An 18941-nucleotide genomic window follows, 5' to 3' on the forward strand; every position below is an offset into this window, starting at 1 on the left:
CGCCCTCCCACCACCTGGCAGCACCGGCAAGCAATCCCCGCGAGGAGATTACTCACCGTTACTCCCAGTCACACCAATCAACGCCGCTCGCCATACCACCGATCCGAAGACTTGTGGCATGAGGAACGGAACCGACTCAGGGTAATTTTTTATAGAGGTTTTCTTCCTCGCGACCACCGCCCCGAAAGACGGCAGCCCCCGAACCCAGCGTGGGCCTTACGGGTTGTGAGCCTCTCTTGGCTTCACCGTGGCTGGCTTGCCACGGCTACTGAGCCCCCTCACCACGGCAAGGTGGAGACTCCCTCGGGGGGGAACCTAACCTAACCTAACCTAACCTAACCTAACCTAACCTAACCTAACCTAACCTAACCTAACCTAACCTAACCTAACCTAACCTAACCTAACCTAACCTAACCTAACCTAACCTAACCTAACCTAACCTAACCTAACCTAACCTAACCTAACCTAACCTAACCTAACCTAACCTAACCTAACCTAACCTAACCTAACCTAACCTAACCTAACCTAACCTAACCTAACCTAACCTAACCTAACCTAACCTAACCTAACCTAACCTAACCTAACCTAACCTAACCTAACCTAACCTAACCTAACCTAACCTAACCTAACCTAACCTAACCTAACCTAACCTAACCTAACCTAACCTAACCTAACCTAACCTAACCTAACCTAACCTAACCTAACCTAACCTAACCTAACCTAACCTAACCTAACCTAACCTAACCTAACCTAACCTAACCTAACCTAACCTAACCTAACCTAACCTAACCTAACCTAACCTAACCTAACCTAACCTAACCTAACCTAACCTAACCTAACCTAACCTAACCTAACCTAACCTAACCTAACCTAACCTAACCTAACCTAACCTAACCTAACCTAACCTAACCTAACCTAACCTAACCTAACCTAACCTAACCTAACCTAACCTAACCTAACCTAACCTAACCTAACCTAACCTAACCTAACCTAACCTAACCTAACCTAACCTAACCTAACCTAACCTAACCTAACCTAACCTAACCTAACCTAACCTAACCTAACCTAACCTAACCTAACCTAACCTAACCTAACCTAACCTAACCTAACCTAACCTAACCTAACCTAACCTAACCTAACCTAACCTAACCTAACCTAACCTAACCTAACCTAACCTAACCTAACCTAACCTAACCTAACCTAACCTAACCTAACCTAACCTAACCTAACCTAACCTAACCTAACCTAACCTAACCTAACCTAACCTAACCTAACCTAACCTAACCTAACCTAACCTAACCTAACCTAACCTAACCTAACCTAACCTAACCGGGCGCTACTTAGACTAGTTAAATATAAGTTAAATTAAGTTTTTAGGTTAAGTAGTTTTTAAGTTATTTGGAAAAAACCGGCAAAAATTTTCAATTTTTATATAAGGGTTGGGGTTGCATCCCCCATAATAATTTTATTCGACGCGGCCTAAAACGCCGATATTACAGGAAAAAACCCCGTGTCGCTGCGACCACGGGGAACGGAGTTACAGCAATTTGAAAACAGCTGTCAAAATTTGACAGCTCTGACAGCCAACTGACAGCTGACAAGCAGCCATATTGGCTGCCATATTGAAAATTTAAATCGACGATAGCTCCGGCCCCAGTGGTCGTAGCGACTCGGGATTTTCGCTGGAGTACTTGACAGGAGCGGGCGGATCAACTGGCACCATAACCTGGTGGCGGCCATTTTGACCGCCATCTTGGATTTTTCAAAGTCCTATATCTCGGGCCCCAGTGACCCGATTTGAACGGGACTTGCTCCAGTCATCTGAGCAAAGCCTGGACAACCGCCTCTTCCTGTCTGGGACTTCATCCCGGGACCCTAGGACAGTCCGGGACTTTACACCCGGATTTTGCCCAAAATTTTTGACCCGGTTTTTGACGTGACGGATAGCTACCCCTATTCCCTCACTATCTAGACATCCCCTCCCTCGCCCCCTCCCCCCCATCCCCCCTTCCTGACCGTTCTATACCCTTTACATATAGAACACATCCTGGACTGAGGGCACTCTCACGCACTCACATCACTATCCACAATACGCATACATTTACCTCACACTCACACACATACACACACACACACACACACACATACGCGCACACACACACTCAAAACCAAACACGTACACACACAGAGACACACACCTACGCAAACTCACCTGAGCGACATCTCGCATCGGGAATCTTGACAGCTGCTGGACAGCAACACACGCGACCTGCAACAAAAGTTGTAAAACTTTGACTTTAGGTATAGCTAAGGTTTGCGTAAGTAGAGGGAAGGATGTTTGGTCAATACTCCCTAGACAGGACGCCCGTGAAAAGGGTGTCAAAATCGAAGGCAGATCCCGGCTCCAACAGCCCGACAGACCGACCCGCGGGACAAAACGCGAGACGGAGTGTCGGCGAGCGGGAGTCAGCCAGGGTTACCAGCCCTACAAGAAGGCCCCCCCCTACTACAGTGACAACCCCGTCTCCCAAACACATGCCAACCTTGGCCACCATTATGGTGACCAAGAAGAAACGGGCTCCCATACGGTGCTTGGAAGGAGAGCTTCCCTCCAGGCTCCAAATTTCACCTACGAGCCCCCCAAAGAGCCGAAGAGAGGAAGCCAACTCATGGTTCGCCAAGGGGCACAGGGCCCTCTCTGAGTCTCGCAACCTTAGGGGGGACATAAAGGAGACCCTAAAGGCGGCCCTCAGCCACCTAATGAGACTCTTTAAAGAGGCGGAAGCGGGGTCCTCTGTAGAAGGGGGGACAGAAAGAGATGAAAGTGAGGGAACCGGGGTGACGGAGCAGATAGGGAAGGATAATCCCCCCCCTGCCTGCTCCGTCTCCCTGGAGAATGTCAGGGCCTTAATGGAAAGAGTGGAAGAGAATAATAGGATCCTGAAGGAAAATAGGGAACGCCTGGACCTACTGGTGGAGAGACCGCAGCTGAGCTACGCCAACGCAGTCCGAGCGGAAAGCAGTAGGGAGCCTGCGACTCTTCACTCAGTCATAGTCACATCAAAGAATGAAGAGGACACTGGAGAGGAAGTATTAGAGAAGGTAAGAAAGACGATTGATGCTAAGAATGGATGGGTGAAAGTTGAAAGAGTGCGGAAAGCTAGGGATAGGAAAATAGTACTAGGATGCAAGACGAAGGAAGAAAGGGAAAAAGTAATTAGCAAGCTTAAGGACAGCGGGGGTCAACTCGTCGCCGAGGAGGTCAAAAACAAGGACCCGCTCCTGGTCCTGAGGGACGTCCTGACCGTCCACAGCGATGTGGAGGTACTGGGCGCCCTTCGGAGCCAGAATGCGGGTGTTTTTGGCGCCCTCGCCGACGAGGAAGACAGGATGGAAGTCAAGTATAGGAGGAAAGCGCGGAACCCCCACAACGCAAACATCGTTTTGAGGGTGTCTCCGACAATATGGGCAAGGGCAGTGGCTGCAGGAAGACTGAAGGTCGACCTGCAGAACGTGCGAGTTGAGGACCAGTCGCCGCTGGTGCAGTGCACCCGGTGCCTCGCATATGGACACAGCAAGCGCCTCTGCAGGGAGCCGGCCGATCTCTGCAGCCACTGCGGAGGCCCTCACATGAGGGACAAGTGCGCAGACATGGCAGCGGGAGAACCACCAGCGTGTCGCAACTGCGCCCGGGCGGGCGCGGCCCACGTCCAGCACAACGCATTCAGTGCTGAATGCCCAGTGCGAAGGAAGTGGGACGCTCTGGCCCGAGCGTCGGTTGCCTACTGCTAAGGTGGAAATGGGGACCAAAAGCAGCATAACCACACTGGAGAGGAGAAGCGAAAAGCAGATGAACACTCGCACACACTACACTACAACACAAAATACACACACAAGCACACAAATCTACACGACCAACTTGGTTGCAATGGCCCGCGCGGAGAGTGGCAGCTTTTCCGAAGGTTTAAGTTTTGTTAAACAAGAGGAAAAGAAAACGCACAACAAAAGGTCAGGTCAGTCAACGACTTACCACCGAGTGGCAGCAGTTTGTTCTCAGTCCATCCTGATAATGCATCCTGGAACAAAACCTGCGAAATCCGCTCACGTCAAAAACTGGCCTAGACTGGCTGGGAACCAAACAACTAGTAATAATTGTGTATTGGTAGCTATAAGACAAAATTGTACTAAATATAAAAATAGCATAAGAAAAATATGACTATTTAATATATTGTTATATATATTAAAAATAGCATATAGATTTAGTATAAATATAAATAAAAATTGTAAGAATGAGTAAGCAATAATCATAAGTGTAATATAAGTAGTGTTAAGTATATAGATATAAGCAGAAAACACAAATGTAAAAATAAAACAAATGACCCTTCTCCCCCCCCCCCTTCCCATCCCACCATCCGACCCTAACCTAAGCCCCCCCTGTGTGTACTTAATGGTAGATTAAAAATAGAATAGGTATGCAAGTATGAAAGATGAGGAAAAGAAGTGCGAGAGGCATAAAAGCGAGAACGGTATGGTAATAGAGGACTAGAATGATTGAGGAGTATAGGCCCATTTCCGGGTAGTTTCAAAATAGCTGATAAGAAATTAGATAGCTTGCCAAGGACCCTGACCTCCATGTTAGGGGTAGCTAGGAAAAAAAAAAAAAAAAAAAAAAAAAAAAAAAAAAAAAAAAAAAAAAAAAAAAAAAAAAAAAAAAAAAAACCTAACCTAACCTAACCTAACCTAACCTAACCTAACCTAACCTAACCTAACCTAACCTAACCTAACCTAACCTAACCTAACCTAACCTAACCTAACCTAACCTAACCTAACCTAACCTAACCTAACCTAACCTAACCTAACCTAACCTAACCTAACCTAACCTAACCTAACCTAACCTAACCTAACCTAACCTAACCTAACCTAACCTAACCTAACCTTTTTTTTTTTTTTTTTTTTTTTTTTTTTTTTTTTTATTTTTTTTTTTTTTTAACTCGGTTAATGCATGAAATTGCATCCCCAGCGCCCGGGGGAGCGCTGGGGTATGTGGGGCTCTCCGAGCCAGAAGGGCAAGGCCTACCCACTAAACCACCGAGGTGTTGTTCCTCCTCCGCTTAGTGCCGAGGCCGCGGGATCACCCGAAGGTACGCGACCGCGACCCCGACGCGGCTGTCCCAAAGGGACTCCGTCCTCAGTGTGGGACGACACCCCAACACACGGATGCCGTCCCCCCACATGCCCCCTCGTGCAACGGCCGGAAAACTCCCCCGAGTTCGCCGGCCAAGGGGGCCTTCGGCGGTCGGGACAGACTGCGCGCAGATGCACAGTATGTCCCGGCCCCCGGCGGCGGAAAGGTGTGCGAGCCGCCGCAACCTCCGCTCGACCACCGAGCCCGAAAGCGGCCTTTTCAGGCTTCTCCCAGACCCGGCGGACCACCTGCCGCATCTCGCGGTGCGACCCCGCCCGGTCGCGGAGGATAGGGTGCACTGCAACGATACACAGGCTACACCTCCTCCTCCGCGACCGGCCCTCCTCTAGCCACTTTACCCGGGAGCGGCCGTCTGCCTACTCCCAGGCGCAGCGGCTCCGTCCAACGACCGCCACGGTCACACAGGGGCTCAGCCAATCTCCGGTTTCCCTCGGCGGCCATCGCATCACTAGCCGCCTCGGTACTATCAGGTCTCAGCCGACCCCCGGATACCCGCAGCAGCCCCACCACACCGTATCTCGCGGTACGGCCCCGCCCGGTCGCGGAGGACAGGGTGCACTGCAACGATACACAGGCTACACCTCTTCCTCCGCGACCGGCCCTCCTCTAGCCACTTTACCCGGGAGCGGCCGTCTGCCTACTCCCAGGCGCAGCGGCTCCGTCCAACGACCGCCACGGTCACACAGGGGCTCAGCCAATCTCCGGCTTCCCTCGGCAGCTTTTGCCCTCTAGCCGCCTCGGTACCACCAGGTCTCAGCCGACCCCCGGATACCCGTAGCAGCCCCACCACGCCGCATCTCGCGGTGCGGCCCCGCCCGGTCGCGGAGGATAGGGTGCACTGCAACGAAACACAGGCTACACCTCTTCCTCCGCGACCGGCCCTCCTCCGACCACCTTACCCGGGAGCGGCCGTCTGCCTACTCCCAGGCGCGGCGGTTCCCTCCACGCGCCACCATGAGTTAAGAGCCGGGTCCGACCGCGACGACCCCCGGCTCCCCATGGCAGCCCACCAGTTGCCACATCACGCGGTGTGGCCCCGCCCAGTCGCGGAGGACAGGGTGCACTGCAACGAAACACAGACAACACCTCTTCCTCCGCGACTGGCCCCTCACTACCGGCCGGAAACCTACTCCCGACCGGCGGCCGCTTTGGTCCCCCGGATACACCCGCGGTGGCACCCCGCTTCAGGGAACGGCCAAACGTCTGGATCTCTCTTAGCTTCACCGCAAACGAGTGTACCAACACCACTCGGTTGCGGCTACTGAGCCCCCCCACCACGGCAAGGTGGAGATCCCTCGGGGGGGACGAGGGGGAACCTAACCTAACCTAACCTAACCTAACCTAACCTAACCTAACCTAACCTAACCTAACCAGGAAGAGGAGGATCCGCTGCGCCGCGCCGATCCGAAGAGCGAAGGTTGTTCAGGAGTACCTCCTGAAAAAGGTAGAGTACCAGGAAGCGGTAGTGAAGGCTCAGGTCGAGAGTTGGAAGGAATTCTGCGGAAAACAGGACACGGAGGGGGTCTGGGAAGGGATCTACCGGGTCCTGAACAGGACCAGCAGGAGGACCGAGGACATTCCGATGGTGAAGAACGGAGTAGCGCTGGATGCAGAGGGATCAGCAAGATGGCTTGCTGAGTCCTTCTACCCAAAGGACGGCACCGAGGAAGACTCCGCTGATCACGAGTCTACAAGGACAAAGGCCAGACAGCTGTTGGAAGCAGGTGGCAGCTGCAGCGAACCTCCGTTTACCCTGCAGGAATTGGTTAGGGCTTCCTCATCCTTTAATCCCAAGAAGGCACCCGGAGCCGACGGTCTGACCTCCGATATATGTAGCCAGGCGATTGGGAAAGCGCCCGAGCTATTCCTTGGCATCTTAAATAGATGCCTGGCGCTCGGACGCTTTCCCAAAGCCTGGAAGGAGGCAACCGTCGTCATCCTACGAAAACCCGGCAAAGCGGACTACGCCACCCCCAAATCTCACAGGCCAATCGGCCTCCTGCCCGTTCTGGGCAAAATATACGAGAAAATGGTGGTTGCCCGCCTAAAGTATTACGTACTTCCGCGCATGTCGGCGGTCCAGTTCGGCTTTATGCCACAGCGTAGCACCGAGGACGCCCTCTATATCCTTTTGCAAAACATCCGCAACAAACTAGCCAAAAAGAAAGTTACCACACTAGTGTCATTGGATATAGAGGGGGCCTTCGATAGCGCATGGTGGCCCATGATTAGCGTGAGGTTGGCGGAGGAAAAATGCCCTGCCGGCCTCGCGAGAGTCATGGGCGACTATATGAGGGACAGGACCGTCGGGGTGCGTTACATGGGTGTGGAGCATAGGCGGGCAACGGAAAAAGGATGCGTGCAGGGATCAATAGGAGGCCCAATCCTCTGGAACCTATTGCTGGACCCTTTGCTAAAAGGCCTCCAGGAAGGGGGGCATTACGTGCAGGCTTTCGCGGACGACGTTGTCCTGCTATTCGAGGGGGACACAGGCCAGGAGGTAGAGAGACGTGCCAATGCCGCTCTCGAGTATGTTCGGGCGTGGGGTGTCAAAAACAAACTAAAATTCGCACCACATAAAACCTGTGCTATGGTAATTACCAACAAGTTAAAGTACGACACCCCACGACTGTCCATGGGCGGGATCGGCATTGGTATGTCTCAGTCAATTAAACTTTTAGGACTCACCATTGACCACAGACTCACCTTCAACACTCACATCACAAACGTGTGCGCAAAGGCGGCGGCAGTGTACGGCCAGCTCTCCAGGGCGGCGAAAGTCACCTGGGGATTGCATCCGGAAGTCATCCGCAGAATCTACACGGCAGTGGTGGAGCCCATTGTTCTGTACGCGTCGAGTGCGTGGGCGCCGGCGTCCAAGAAACTAGGCGCGCAAAAGCAGCTTAACGCGCTGCAGCGGAGTTTCGCCCAAAAGCTTTGCCGGGCATATCGGACCACCTCTCTTAACGCAACACTGTTGCTGGCTGGGATACTCCCCCTTGACCTCAGAGTCCGTGAATCGGCTACTCTTTACGAGGCCAAGAGGGGGGTGCCCCAGCCGGCAATAGGCGACCGGGAGGTGGAACGAATGTCCTCGGCACTAGTTAGGCCCCACCCCGCGGAGCAAACTGAGCTAGAGCTGGGAAGACTGGTAGACGAGGAACAACTTAGAAACAACAGTAACTTCGCGGTCCGCATTTTCACGGACGGGAGCAAGATTGAGGGTAAAGTCGGAGCAGCCCTCTCCATTTGGAGGGGGGAGGCCGAGACAAAAACCCTCAAGCTTGCTCTCCCGACGTATTGCACCGTCTACCAGGCTGAGCTTTTGGCTCTTTGCGAAGCGGCAAGGGAAGCGTGTAGGCGAAAGGAAGCAACTTTTGCGGTCTACAGTGACTCTATGGCGGCCCTCCAAACAGTCGTAAACCCCGCTGCCCTCCACCCCCTCGCGGTGGAAACTAGAGACGCCATCAAAAACTGCAACACCCAGAACAAGAGCGTCTCCTTGTTCTGGGTAAAAGCCCACGCAGGGCTGGAGGGCAACGAGAGAGCGGATATACTCGCGAAGGAGGCCGCCCTGGGGTCCAAGTGTAGGCCTAAATACGACCGGTGTCCGGTCTCATACGTCAAGCGAATAATCCGTTCGGAGTCGCTTGACGAATGGGGCCGGAGGTACAGCCTAGGGACAACCGCGAAAATCACCAAGATGTACTTCCCGAGCGCAATCGACGCGTATAGGATAGTGCGAAAAATAAATCTGGACCATGAGGTGACCCAAGCCTTAACAGGGCATGGTGGGTTCTCCGAGTACCTGACTAGGTTCAAGTGCAAGGAGGACCCAACATGCATCTGTGAACCTGGGCAGATGGAGACACTGCCGCACTTAGTGTCAGAGTGCCCCCAGTTCGAGAAGGAAAGATACGAGGTCGAACAAAAGTTAGAAATAGAACTAAAACCGAAAAACTGGCCTAAACTTGTTATGGAAAAATCAAAAAGAGAATTGTTCATAATTTACCTAAGGAAAATAGTAAAAGTTGTTAACAAACGAAATGAGACAAATAATATAAGATAATAGTGTAAGAAAAAATGTGTATCATATATATTTAATCTTATATACTGATAGCATTAAGCCATTAAGCTAAGAATAGTAAATAAGGAAATAATGTGAAAGTAGAATACAAATAAAAGTAAATGTTAGTACAAAATAAGAATAGCATATAAGAATAGCATGTAAGATAAACAAATGTAGATAAATAAAACAAATATCCCTAACCTCCCCCAATCCCCCCCACCCCCCTCCCTGAGTTGTGTTAATGTTAGAAATAGAAAAGCATAGGAATGAAAGAATGAAAGAAAGATGGATAAAAGTACGAGAGGCATAAAAGCGAGAAAGTATGGTACTAGAGAACGGAATGAATGTGGTAGAATAGGCCCTTTTAGGGTAGGATAAGAAATAGAAATAAAGAAAAATAAAATAGGAGTAGCTTGAATAAAAGTCCCTGGACGTCCCGCGCCAGGGGTACAGAAAAAAAAAAAAAAAAAAAAAAAAAAAAAAAAAAAAACCTAACCTAACCTAACCTAACCTAACCATCCTTTTGACAGGTCGCTTGTCACACATTCTTGCCGTGGAAATCACACTCACATTCACTCTTCTGGTCGGTGTAAGACAGACACTCATTACTTCTGGTCGATATAAGGCAGTTTTCGTTATTGTTTTGTTGGGATTGGGATTGGGATTGGGATTGGGATTGGGATTGGGATTGGGATTGGGATTGGGATTGGGATTGGGATTGGGATTGGGATTGGGATTGGGATTGGGATTGGGATTGGGATTGGGATTGGGATTGGGATTGGGATTGGGATTGGGATTGGGATTGGGATTGGGATTGGGATTGGGATTGGGATTGGGATTGGGATTGGGATTGGGATTGGGATTGGGATTGGGATTGGGATTGGGATTGGGATTGGGATTGGGATTGGGATTGGGATTGGGATTGGGAATGGGATTGGGATTGGGATTGGGATTGGGATTGGGATCGAGATCGGGATCGTGTTCGGGATCGGGATGGGGATCGGTTTGATTTACTTCGTTAATTTGTTTGTTTCATTCCTTACATTTGCTTCGTTAATTTTTTGTTTATTTCACTTAACTCATTTATCTTCTTCTTTTCTTGTATCAGGAAACTAAAATGCAATATTAATTTTTTCGCACAGCATCAATTTTTCCGGAGATAACGGGTGACCTTTGACGACCTTCAATAATTTCATTGGTGACGGAAAAATAATCATGATAGAACTCTATTTATTGGCGTTTTAAATTTTCAAAGGATCAGACTTTATCACCAAAATAATAAATAAGTCGATATAGACACGACTGTTTCTATAAGTCACGTCGAAAGTCGTAAAGAAAAAAAAAATATTTGCACGAAAATGTTAACATCCTAATGCCATTACACACTTACAATATTCGATCGCCTATATTGAAAATATTTTCAGCGCAGATTTCAAAACTTTCTTAGGAATGTAGTAGTCAAAAAGATCAAACATTACGATGAAAACGCCAAATCAGAAACGCCAAAAACTATCAGATTCGTCAAGGCTCAAAATATAAATAGTGACCTAAGTATCATTTCAGGGAGATGTCATAAAATTACAGGCAGATGGTATAAGATTTCAGGAAGTTATTGTGTTATTTCAGGGAGTCATAATATCAGATGTTATAAGATTTTAGGGAGATGAAATAATATTTCAGGGAGATGAAATAATATTTCAGGGAGATGAAATAATGTTTCAGGGAGATATAATATTTCAGGGAGATTAAATAATATTTCAGGGAGATGAAATAATATTTCAGGGAGATGAAATAAGATTTCAGGGAGATGATATACCTAAGATTTCAGGAAGTTATTATATCATTTCAGGGAGTCATAATATCATTTGAGGGGAGATGTAATCAGATTTCAGGAAGTTATGTAATTTCTAAATATTTTTGTGTTCATTTCGTTCGTTCATATCGGTCATTCATTTCGTTAATACATTCATTTCATTTCATTCGTTGCGTTCACTGCATTCGTTTCATTCATCAAAATTCATTCGTTCATTTCATTTGTTGCGTTCATTTTATTCATCAAAATTCATTCGTTCATTTCATTCATTCAGTTCATCCCAGTCTTAAATTTGGCATGCAGATAGATGTTATGACGTAGGCATCCGCTAAGAAAGGATTTTGATAAAATCTACCCACAAGGGGATCAAATAGGGGATAAAAGTTTATATGGACTTTACAATTTTGAACCGATCGGGTTGAAACTTTGCATGCGTAAATCTATTATGACATCTTAGGCATTTCCTAATACAGGATTTTGATAAATTCTATTCTTAAGGGGATAGAAAATGGGGAGGGGGGGTGACAGTTTAAATAATTTTTTTTAGATTTTCCACTGATTGAACTGAAATTTACCTAGATTCACACATTGGATACTTTTTACTACGGGAAAACTTGTCACGCGGAAGCTAGTCATAATATATCTAAGTACGTAGGTATGTGACAGTGACATGATCGCTCCGTGCAACCATATCGATGTACAACACTGTCAACCGCTGTTGTATTAAATATATTATAAAGTACCTGTATTAAAACACCAGGTGAACAGCTTATTATGGCACTGTCTCCAAAAAAATATTGTTCTAACAACAGGAGCGGCACGGCGCACAGGGGAGTGGAAGCGAGGGAAGCTGAGTTCACTCAAGACGGTCATTCAGGTGCTTAGTGTTTCGTTAAATAATTTTATTTTGTTATGAACTTTTAATCTTGTTAATGCTCTTTATAAGTATGTGTTTAGAAGTAGTTTGTTTATCAGTTATTTGGTAAGCTCAGTACAAGGTAGGTTCAAGTACAGTCAGCTCCGAAAGTAGCTGATCATACTCAATCTTTTGAAACCCTATACTGAAGTGTGCACATTATTCCAACACAAAATCAGGTAGAATGAGTTAGAATTAAATATTTCAATCAATGACAAATGTTTTTTCCATGGGATAATGAGCACACTTCAAAAGATTGAGTATGATCAGCTACTTATGGAGCTGGCTGTACAAGCTCTGCTTGTTTTGGGATAAAATGGCCGTGTGTGAGTTGTCCAAAGATATTTATTTGTATAGGTTTGTATAGGTGAACTGTCCACTGCACTGCTGAGCACTGTCAGTGCTGCATGGTCCTCTGTTGTAACGAGAGAGTTGAAGCCACGCTTGCAAGTGTGGGTGGGAGTGAGATACTGCACGTTCTCATTTAGAATTATTATTAATGATTCTAATTTGATTACATATTGAGAATTATTATATTTATTTATGCATAGTATTTATTAGAGGGTTGTTGAACAGATTTGACGACATCGACATCGAGCCAGCTGCGCGTGGAGAGCTGCGCGGTGTCGGGCGGCGGCGGCGGCGGCGAGCGCGAGCCCGCGCACCTCGCTCCCGACGACACCGCCTCATACTTGCAGGTCACCTCCAACTTATTATTCAGAGAAATTAAAACGTGGCAGATATCAAACAGAATATTTAGGTACATGTTGTAGAAATAAACAAATTGAAAGAGTTATGGTATGCTTTGTCGATAACGAGGGTTCTTGGTAAGTATATCATATTTGAAGTACTAGGTATTTACATAAACCTACTTCCTATAGTTGAACAGCCACCGTTTCAGTTTATCTGCAAGAAGTAGCAGTAGCTTGCAGGGATGTTGTAAAAGTGTCAGACTGTCAGTTATATACTTATAACACAGCGGTGCGGTGTGCGTGCAGGTGGTGGTGGAGAAGCACCGGCGCGGGCGGCGGCCGGCGGCGGCGGCGGGCGCGCAGACGTCGCCGCGCGTGCCCAGCGCCTCGAGCCCGCTGGCGCCGGTACACGCGGCGCGCGACCTCGCCGACATACACACATCGACTTTACCTAACACTAGCCATCTTGGCCAATTTTTAATACTTAAAAAATATAACAATTTATCATATTTAATATATAAATAGGCCATAATTTGTATTTATAAATAATATAAAAAAACGTGGGTACAAGGCAATATAAATAGTTTGTGTCAGGTTGGCGGCGGCGGTGTCGGTGGTGGCGGAGAGCGCGGCGTGTACGTGCTGCCGCACCCGGTGCTGTTGGCGTGCCCGGCCGCCTCGCCGCTGTGCCACGCTCTGCAGCGACACAACTACTACACGTGAGTGATGCGCGTCTGCCCAAGTAGGTGCCTCATTATGTACCCACACGAGACCGCGGCAGATGCCATCCGTCACTTCACAACTACAATGCGTGGTGGTATTTGCGGCAGGCGCGGCATGTGCGGCACCTTGGTGGACGCGGCCACATGCGCCTCGCCGCGGGCGCCGGCGGGGGTGGCGGGGTCGGCGGGGACGGCGGGGGCGAGCTTGGTGGCGGCTGCGGGTGGCGCCGGCGACGTGTTGCCCGACGCACCGCCTGACCTGCGGGTACCTCACTCCACTTTCTATCGCTTGTCTGCTAATAAGCTTCACTAAATCTTTAACCGTACCGCACCTATATCGTTTCGGTAGCACATGAGTACTATCATTATACGCACTATAGAGAGGTCAGGACCTCATTTGCGCGACGGTATGATTTATGTATTACCCACCTACACAATATCGATCAAAATTATGTACCGAGCATGTTACCAAATTTCGGGCTACTGATGAGAAATATTCTATTATAAGTTAAAAGACCTATAGTACCTACTTAGACCTGTGCTGTGTAAACAGCATTACTTAGAAGTCCCCGACGGGGCGGTACCGCCCCGTCGGGGACCCTACTCGGTTCGCGATATCGATCGGTCTGGCATTTGCGAATAGGTACCCTTTCTCAAAGAAGGCCTCTTCCGCAGAAGAAAGGCAAAAGCTGGAATATATTTCGAGACGAGAGCGGCGAGCGATCGTACGAAACCGGTGAGCGATTCGCAACACGAGTCACGTTCGTCGGAGCCGCCTCCGCGAGGCGCGCGACGAGCGTGTGCGTGTGTGTGTGCGTGCGTGTGCGCAGAGCCGGAGCGCGTGGAGGTGTACTACTTCGAGCAGGGCTGCGGCGCGTGGCTGGCCACGGGCGGCGCGGCGCGCGAGGCGGGCGTGGAGCGCGCGGCGCGGCGGGCGGCGCGGGCGGCGCGGCGCGCGCTGGGCGAGGCGCTGGCGGCGGGCGCGCTGCTGCTGGCGGCGCCGCTGGGCGCGCTGCTGGCGGCGCAGCGCGCGGCGCTGGTGCTGGCGCGCGGCGCGGCGGCGGGCGCGGTGCAGAACGCGTCGGACTACGCGCTCAAGCCGGCGCTGGCGCTGACGTACAACGCGCTGCTGCGGCCGCTGCTGGTGTTCGCGGCCAACGTGGCGCGCGGGCTGCGGGACGCGGCGCGCCCGCTGGCCGAGGCGCTGGGCGACGCGGTGGAGCCGGCCGCGCGCCTGCTGGCCGCCGTGCGCCTGGTGCACGTGCACGTGGCGCCGCCGAGCGCTGCCGAGCGCGAGTGCCCGCGCTGCGGGGCCGCCTGAGCGCCGTCGATAGTCGAGCGTCCCTTGTTGCGATTTACCTTGTCATTGGAATATTTAAGAAATGATTCTCACTCGTTGTGCGTTTTCTAATTATTATTGTAACGTCTCTGCGGTGACCGACGCAGAGGTGGGAAGGTCCCGACCGGTGGTACGAAGCGCAATGGAGAGCGTTACGCCTGCGTCTATAGTCGACACGCTCTTACCGGAGAACAAAATGAGTGTTACATTTGATCAAGTTAGTAGTTTATTTATCCTATCGAGCTAGTTAGCACATTAGGGTGGGGTTGCGGCTGTCCGTCGACGTGTAATAGCAAGCGCAACCGCGTGCTGTGGTTTACCAAATTGCTGACCGCAACCCGGCTAACCTCACAATATGACGACGCGTGTACGCATGAAGCGGTAGATCGGCGGCAAACTCGAAATGAAAAAGCGGTGAGATTGCAAGAAGTTTATTTCGTCTAGGGCGGGTGCGCGTCGTCGCTGGGCGCGGGCGGCGCGGGGTGCGCGGGGCTGTCGGCGCGGGGCGCGGGCGGCGCGGGGCCCGCGTCCGCCGCGGCCTCGTAGCGCGGCGGGTTGGCCCACGGGTCGTAGCCCAGCACCGACAACATGGGCGCCAGCTCCGCCATGTCGGCGCGCACGTCGGCCGGGATCTGCCCCACCCACTTGTCCAGAGCGTCCAGGTTCACCGGCCGCACCACCTGGTCCGACGAGCGCTCCACGCTGTAACACACGACGGGAGCGTTAATCGTACAGCGGGCGCTAGTGTAGAGGGTGGACGGGGTGGAGGGGGTGGAGGAGGGTCGGTACGCACTTGGAGAGCGCGACTCCGTTGGGCTGGTTGATGTAGCGCTCGTGGTGCAGCACGGCGTCGTGCCACGGCAGGCCGAGGAAGGCCAGCACGTCGCGCATGGTCTCGCGCGGCCGCAGCACCAGCGCCTCGTAGCGCACCAGCAGGCACTTGTCGCCGCCCATGGCGCGGCACTGCTGGTACATGAGCTCCACGGCGTGGTTCCACTTGCTCAGGCACTGCCGGTAGCTCGTCAGGTCGAACCCGGTGATGGTGACCTGCGTGATGCGTGCCAGTGTGAGTGCGTGTAGTGCGTGTAGTGCGAGGTGTCGACGATACGGCAGACGGTAGCGCGCACAGTTTTCAACACTGTGTTTTGTTTCGACTTATCGGAATCGGCGAGGCCAATAATATGCCATTTACTGATAACGAACGAACCGGCAAACGAGTACATACCATAGGCACCTACACGCTAAATTAATGTGTGTAAGTAAAAATAATCACATACCAGTCACACTACTACAAATGTACACACGCACGAGTACAGCGCAGTACATACGAGCATATATCTACGTGGGCACCAGACGCACGCTTGACACGCCTCACACGCCACGTACTAAATATTACGCTTAATGTCAGCTCCGGCCGCTCGAGGAGCCGTGGCGTGACCACTTTGTCAAGCGCTTATTATCACTAACAACCAGTTGCGTGTAATTAATATTTGTAATTAAAATTAACATTCAAACAACGACGATAAATCTATCTAGTATACAATTATATTATTACTAGCTGACCCGCGCTACTTCGCTTGCGTCACATAAGAGTGAATGGATTATGATTCTGATATTAGCGCTTTCAAACAAACAAACAAACAAATATTAGTATAGATTAGCATAGATTTGGCAATAAAGCGGAAGCAAATGTTATGTGATAAGTTATTTTCAGTAGGTACCTATCTAGTTACTATTCTAGGTATTATATGAATGACGAATTAACGGCTGCTGACGTGGTGTCTATCAGATTTTTCCATATTTATACAAATAACCTTGATGACTAATATCCTTAGTGGTTCCTAACATAAACCAAGCGTCACACGTTTGGTACTACGTACAATAGCACAACAATCATCATGGACAAGATATCACGAACTGTAGCAGGGAGTGTAGTGAGTAGTGTGAGTACCTTACGAGTGATGATGGAGTGCACGGTGGCGCGGCCGTCGCGGACCATGAACAAGAACTTGGCGTTGGGGAACAGCTCGAGCACGTACGTGCCCATCTTGAGCACGAGCGGGTCCTTGTTGCAGAGCCGCGGCGCCGTGTCGCCGTGGCGCACTATCACCTCGAGACAGAAGGCGGCGATGGCGTTGTCCAGCACGGCCTTGGACACGCCCGCCTGCTCTAGGCGCACGCTCTCCTTGGGCGAGCGCATCCAGTGCTGGCGCATCTGCAGGATGCGCGGCACAACGCGCGTCTCCTGGCCGCAGCGCACGTCGGGGTGCGCGTCCAGCATGGCGCGCATGAGCGTGGTGCCCGAGCGCGGCACCCCACCGATGAAGATGAGCGGCAGCTCGCGGCCCTCCACGGGCTGCTCGCGCTCGCGCCGCAGCTGCGCGCCCGCCGGCCGCGCGCCGCCGCGCCACGCCCACAGCAGCAGCGCCGCCGCCGCCAGCGCCGCCGCCAGCCGCCACCGCGCGCCGCGCCCCACCATGCCGCGACCGACCCTACAACCCGCCAGACTCACTACCCGCTCACTCGGCACCCACGCACCACCCACACACCACCCACACCGGATACTTTCATGATTCTTACTTATAGTGAATAAAGATTCTACTGAGAACAGGTTAGAGGATAATTCATAAATAAAACTGAAGGAAAACTAATGTGAGGCGGTGAGCTGAGCCTCCAGAAATGAGTCATAAATTACAATATTGACTTACGATTGTTTTAAGTAGTTCTTGATATGATTTATAAAGAGATCCTGGAACAATTTACAGGTAGCATTGTTTTTAGAGCACAGAGGCAACATCACTTGATATAGACTACCTAAATACTTAATATTTTATAAAATAAAACAAAAATTAATAAATATCTAATTGGCACAATGTGCATCAGATGGGGAATGGACAAAAAAAGTCAGATAGTGTGATGATTATCACAATAAAATATAATCATATACCTAGTTGTCAAGTTACTTTATCAGGAACATGCATAACAGCATGCACTGAGGGCAAAATTCTCTTTAGAGACTAAAATTTATAGTGTAAAGCTGTGTTCAGATCACTGATATGTGTCATTATAATGTATGGCAATGTATGGCAGCAAAGCCTGCCTTCAGGTTTGATGTTAGACTTTACAGATCACAGCAAGCAAGAATGGAAGTCTGTGTTCTGTGCACTGTAGAAATGCATTATTTTTCAGATATTTAAGTACTTGAAACTAAAAAAATATGCACAACCTGGGGGGTTCTCCACCCCTTGTTTATATGGCCCTTTAATTTATAAAGAAAAACTAAACAGCAACTCATAACCCTCAACTGAGAACTGAAATCTGAAACACAAGTATCTTGAATTTTCTCCAGTTGGGGTATTGTGAGTTAAGGAGTGATGTCTGTATTAAAAGTTCATTTTAGCCTGAATGGGTACAGCTAGAATGTTGCTAGCATTATTTTAGCTTGCTCATCACCAACACCTTATTACTGAGCGTTCTATCACGTGTGATTTATATTACAATGATAATCATAGACCCAAAAATATAAAAACAAACAAAATTGTGTTTATACATACTTACCTGTAGTTCTATCAAAGAGTTTGTATCATAGTCACTCACCTACATGAATGTAACGTATAGAAACTCAATAATTCAACTTATTTGGTGCCAACACATCTGTTTGCACAAAATATTATTAATTCGCAACTGACGACACAAAACTGAACGCTACACGACACGATAGTGTAGTATGCACGGCTATCTAATTCGATCCACAATTACTATTAAGTAACTAATTATACAAATCAATTAGCTTGATTTTAAAAATAAGAACGAAACCAGTAGGTGTAATTACTAATTATAAAATTGTTTGACTAGTTTGCAATTTATTAATGTTTCTTGATTTGTGAGACTCAAGTTCCGCTCCGAAGTGACGTATAATGTCAATTTATGTCAGTTAGAAACGTCAAATACATCCAACGTGACATACTCATGCCTTTTTCATGCCATGCATGTTTGAAACCGAATATTTTAAGATCCTTCAACAAAAGACATTTACCAGTTTCTCAAAAATCAGGCAGTAAGATCAGAAGGTTTGGCATGGCATTGTTCAAACAGTGGTAATGTAAGGTTAGTGATCAGAAGAGGAAATTGCCGCGATTACCACGCGTGAACATTGCGTCAACAAAGAATATAAATGCGCGTAG

The 18941-nt window shown here is 49.4% G+C and overlaps 2 protein-coding genes and 1 long non-coding RNA gene across 6 annotated transcripts; 2 read left to right on the forward strand and 1 right to left on the reverse strand.

Annotated features, from left to right (window-relative positions):
• Positions 1-11797: 11797 nt before the first annotated feature.
• On the forward strand, positions 11798-14739 carry LOC142987833 (uncharacterized). The gene is made up of 5 exons (XM_076136772.1): positions 11798-11965; positions 12581-12702; positions 13291-13415; positions 13527-13611; positions 14386-14739. The coding sequence occupies exons 1-5, from the start codon at positions 11863-11865 to the stop codon at positions 14737-14739; spliced, it is 789 nt and encodes a 262-aa protein (XP_075992887.1). The 5' UTR covers positions 11798-11862.
• LOC142987873 (uncharacterized) lies at positions 13617-14354 on the forward strand. Its single transcript, XR_012960548.1, has 3 exons — positions 13617-13683; positions 14062-14154; positions 14249-14354. It is a non-coding gene; the product is annotated as an uncharacterized LOC142987873 (long non-coding RNA).
• Positions 14740-15172: 433 nt separating the features above from the next.
• On the reverse strand, positions 15173-18684 carry Tpst (tyrosylprotein sulfotransferase). 4 transcript variants are annotated; one of them, XM_076136810.1, is made up of 5 exons: positions 18355-18684; positions 17466-17506; positions 16709-17249; positions 15551-15804; positions 15173-15459 (listed from the first exon to the last, which is right to left on the reverse strand). In XM_076136810.1, the coding sequence occupies exons 3-5, from the start codon at positions 17234-17236 to the stop codon at positions 15198-15200; spliced, it is 1044 nt and encodes a 347-aa protein (XP_075992925.1). In that variant the 5' UTR covers positions 17237-17249; positions 17466-17506; positions 18355-18684; the 3' UTR covers positions 15173-15197. The 4 variants fall into 4 exon arrangements, with proteins under 4 accessions (XP_075992925.1, XP_075992926.1, XP_075992924.1 ...); XM_076136811.1 differs by having other exon boundaries at positions 18316-18684; XM_076136809.1 differs by lacking the exon at positions 17466-17506.
• Positions 18685-18941: the final 257 nt, after the last annotated feature.

Source organism: Anticarsia gemmatalis, chromosome 4 (assembly GCF_050436995.1).
Source record: "Anticarsia gemmatalis isolate Benzon Research Colony breed Stoneville strain chromosome 4, ilAntGemm2 primary, whole genome shotgun sequence".
Classification (NCBI taxonomy): Eukaryota; Metazoa; Arthropoda; class Insecta; order Lepidoptera; family Erebidae; genus Anticarsia; species Anticarsia gemmatalis.

Bases quoted from the DNA above. Each gene is read 5' to 3' on its own strand.
- LOC142987833 (XM_076136772.1), top strand. From the start codon at position 11,863: ATGGCACTGTCTCCAAAAAAATATTGTTCTAACAACAGGAGCGGCACG. The intron at 11,966-12,580 runs GTGCTTAGTGTT...GTTGTTGAACAG, and splicing joins CACTCAAGACGGTCATTCAG to ATTTGACGACATCGACATCG. The intron at 12,703-13,290 runs GTCACCTCCAAC...AGTTTGTGTCAG, and splicing joins ACACCGCCTCATACTTGCAG to GTTGGCGGCGGCGGTGTCGG.
- Tpst (XM_076136809.1), bottom strand. From the start codon at position 17,236: ATGGTGGGGCGCGGCGCGCGGTGGCGGCTGGCGGCGGCGCTGGCGGCG. The intron at 15,805-16,708 runs GTACTCACACTA...CGCATCACGCAG, and splicing joins ACTCCATCATCACTCGTAAG to GTCACCATCACCGGGTTCGA. The intron at 15,460-15,550 runs GTGCGTACCGAC...CGTGTGTTACAG, and splicing joins AACGGAGTCGCGCTCTCCAA to CGTGGAGCGCTCGTCGGACC.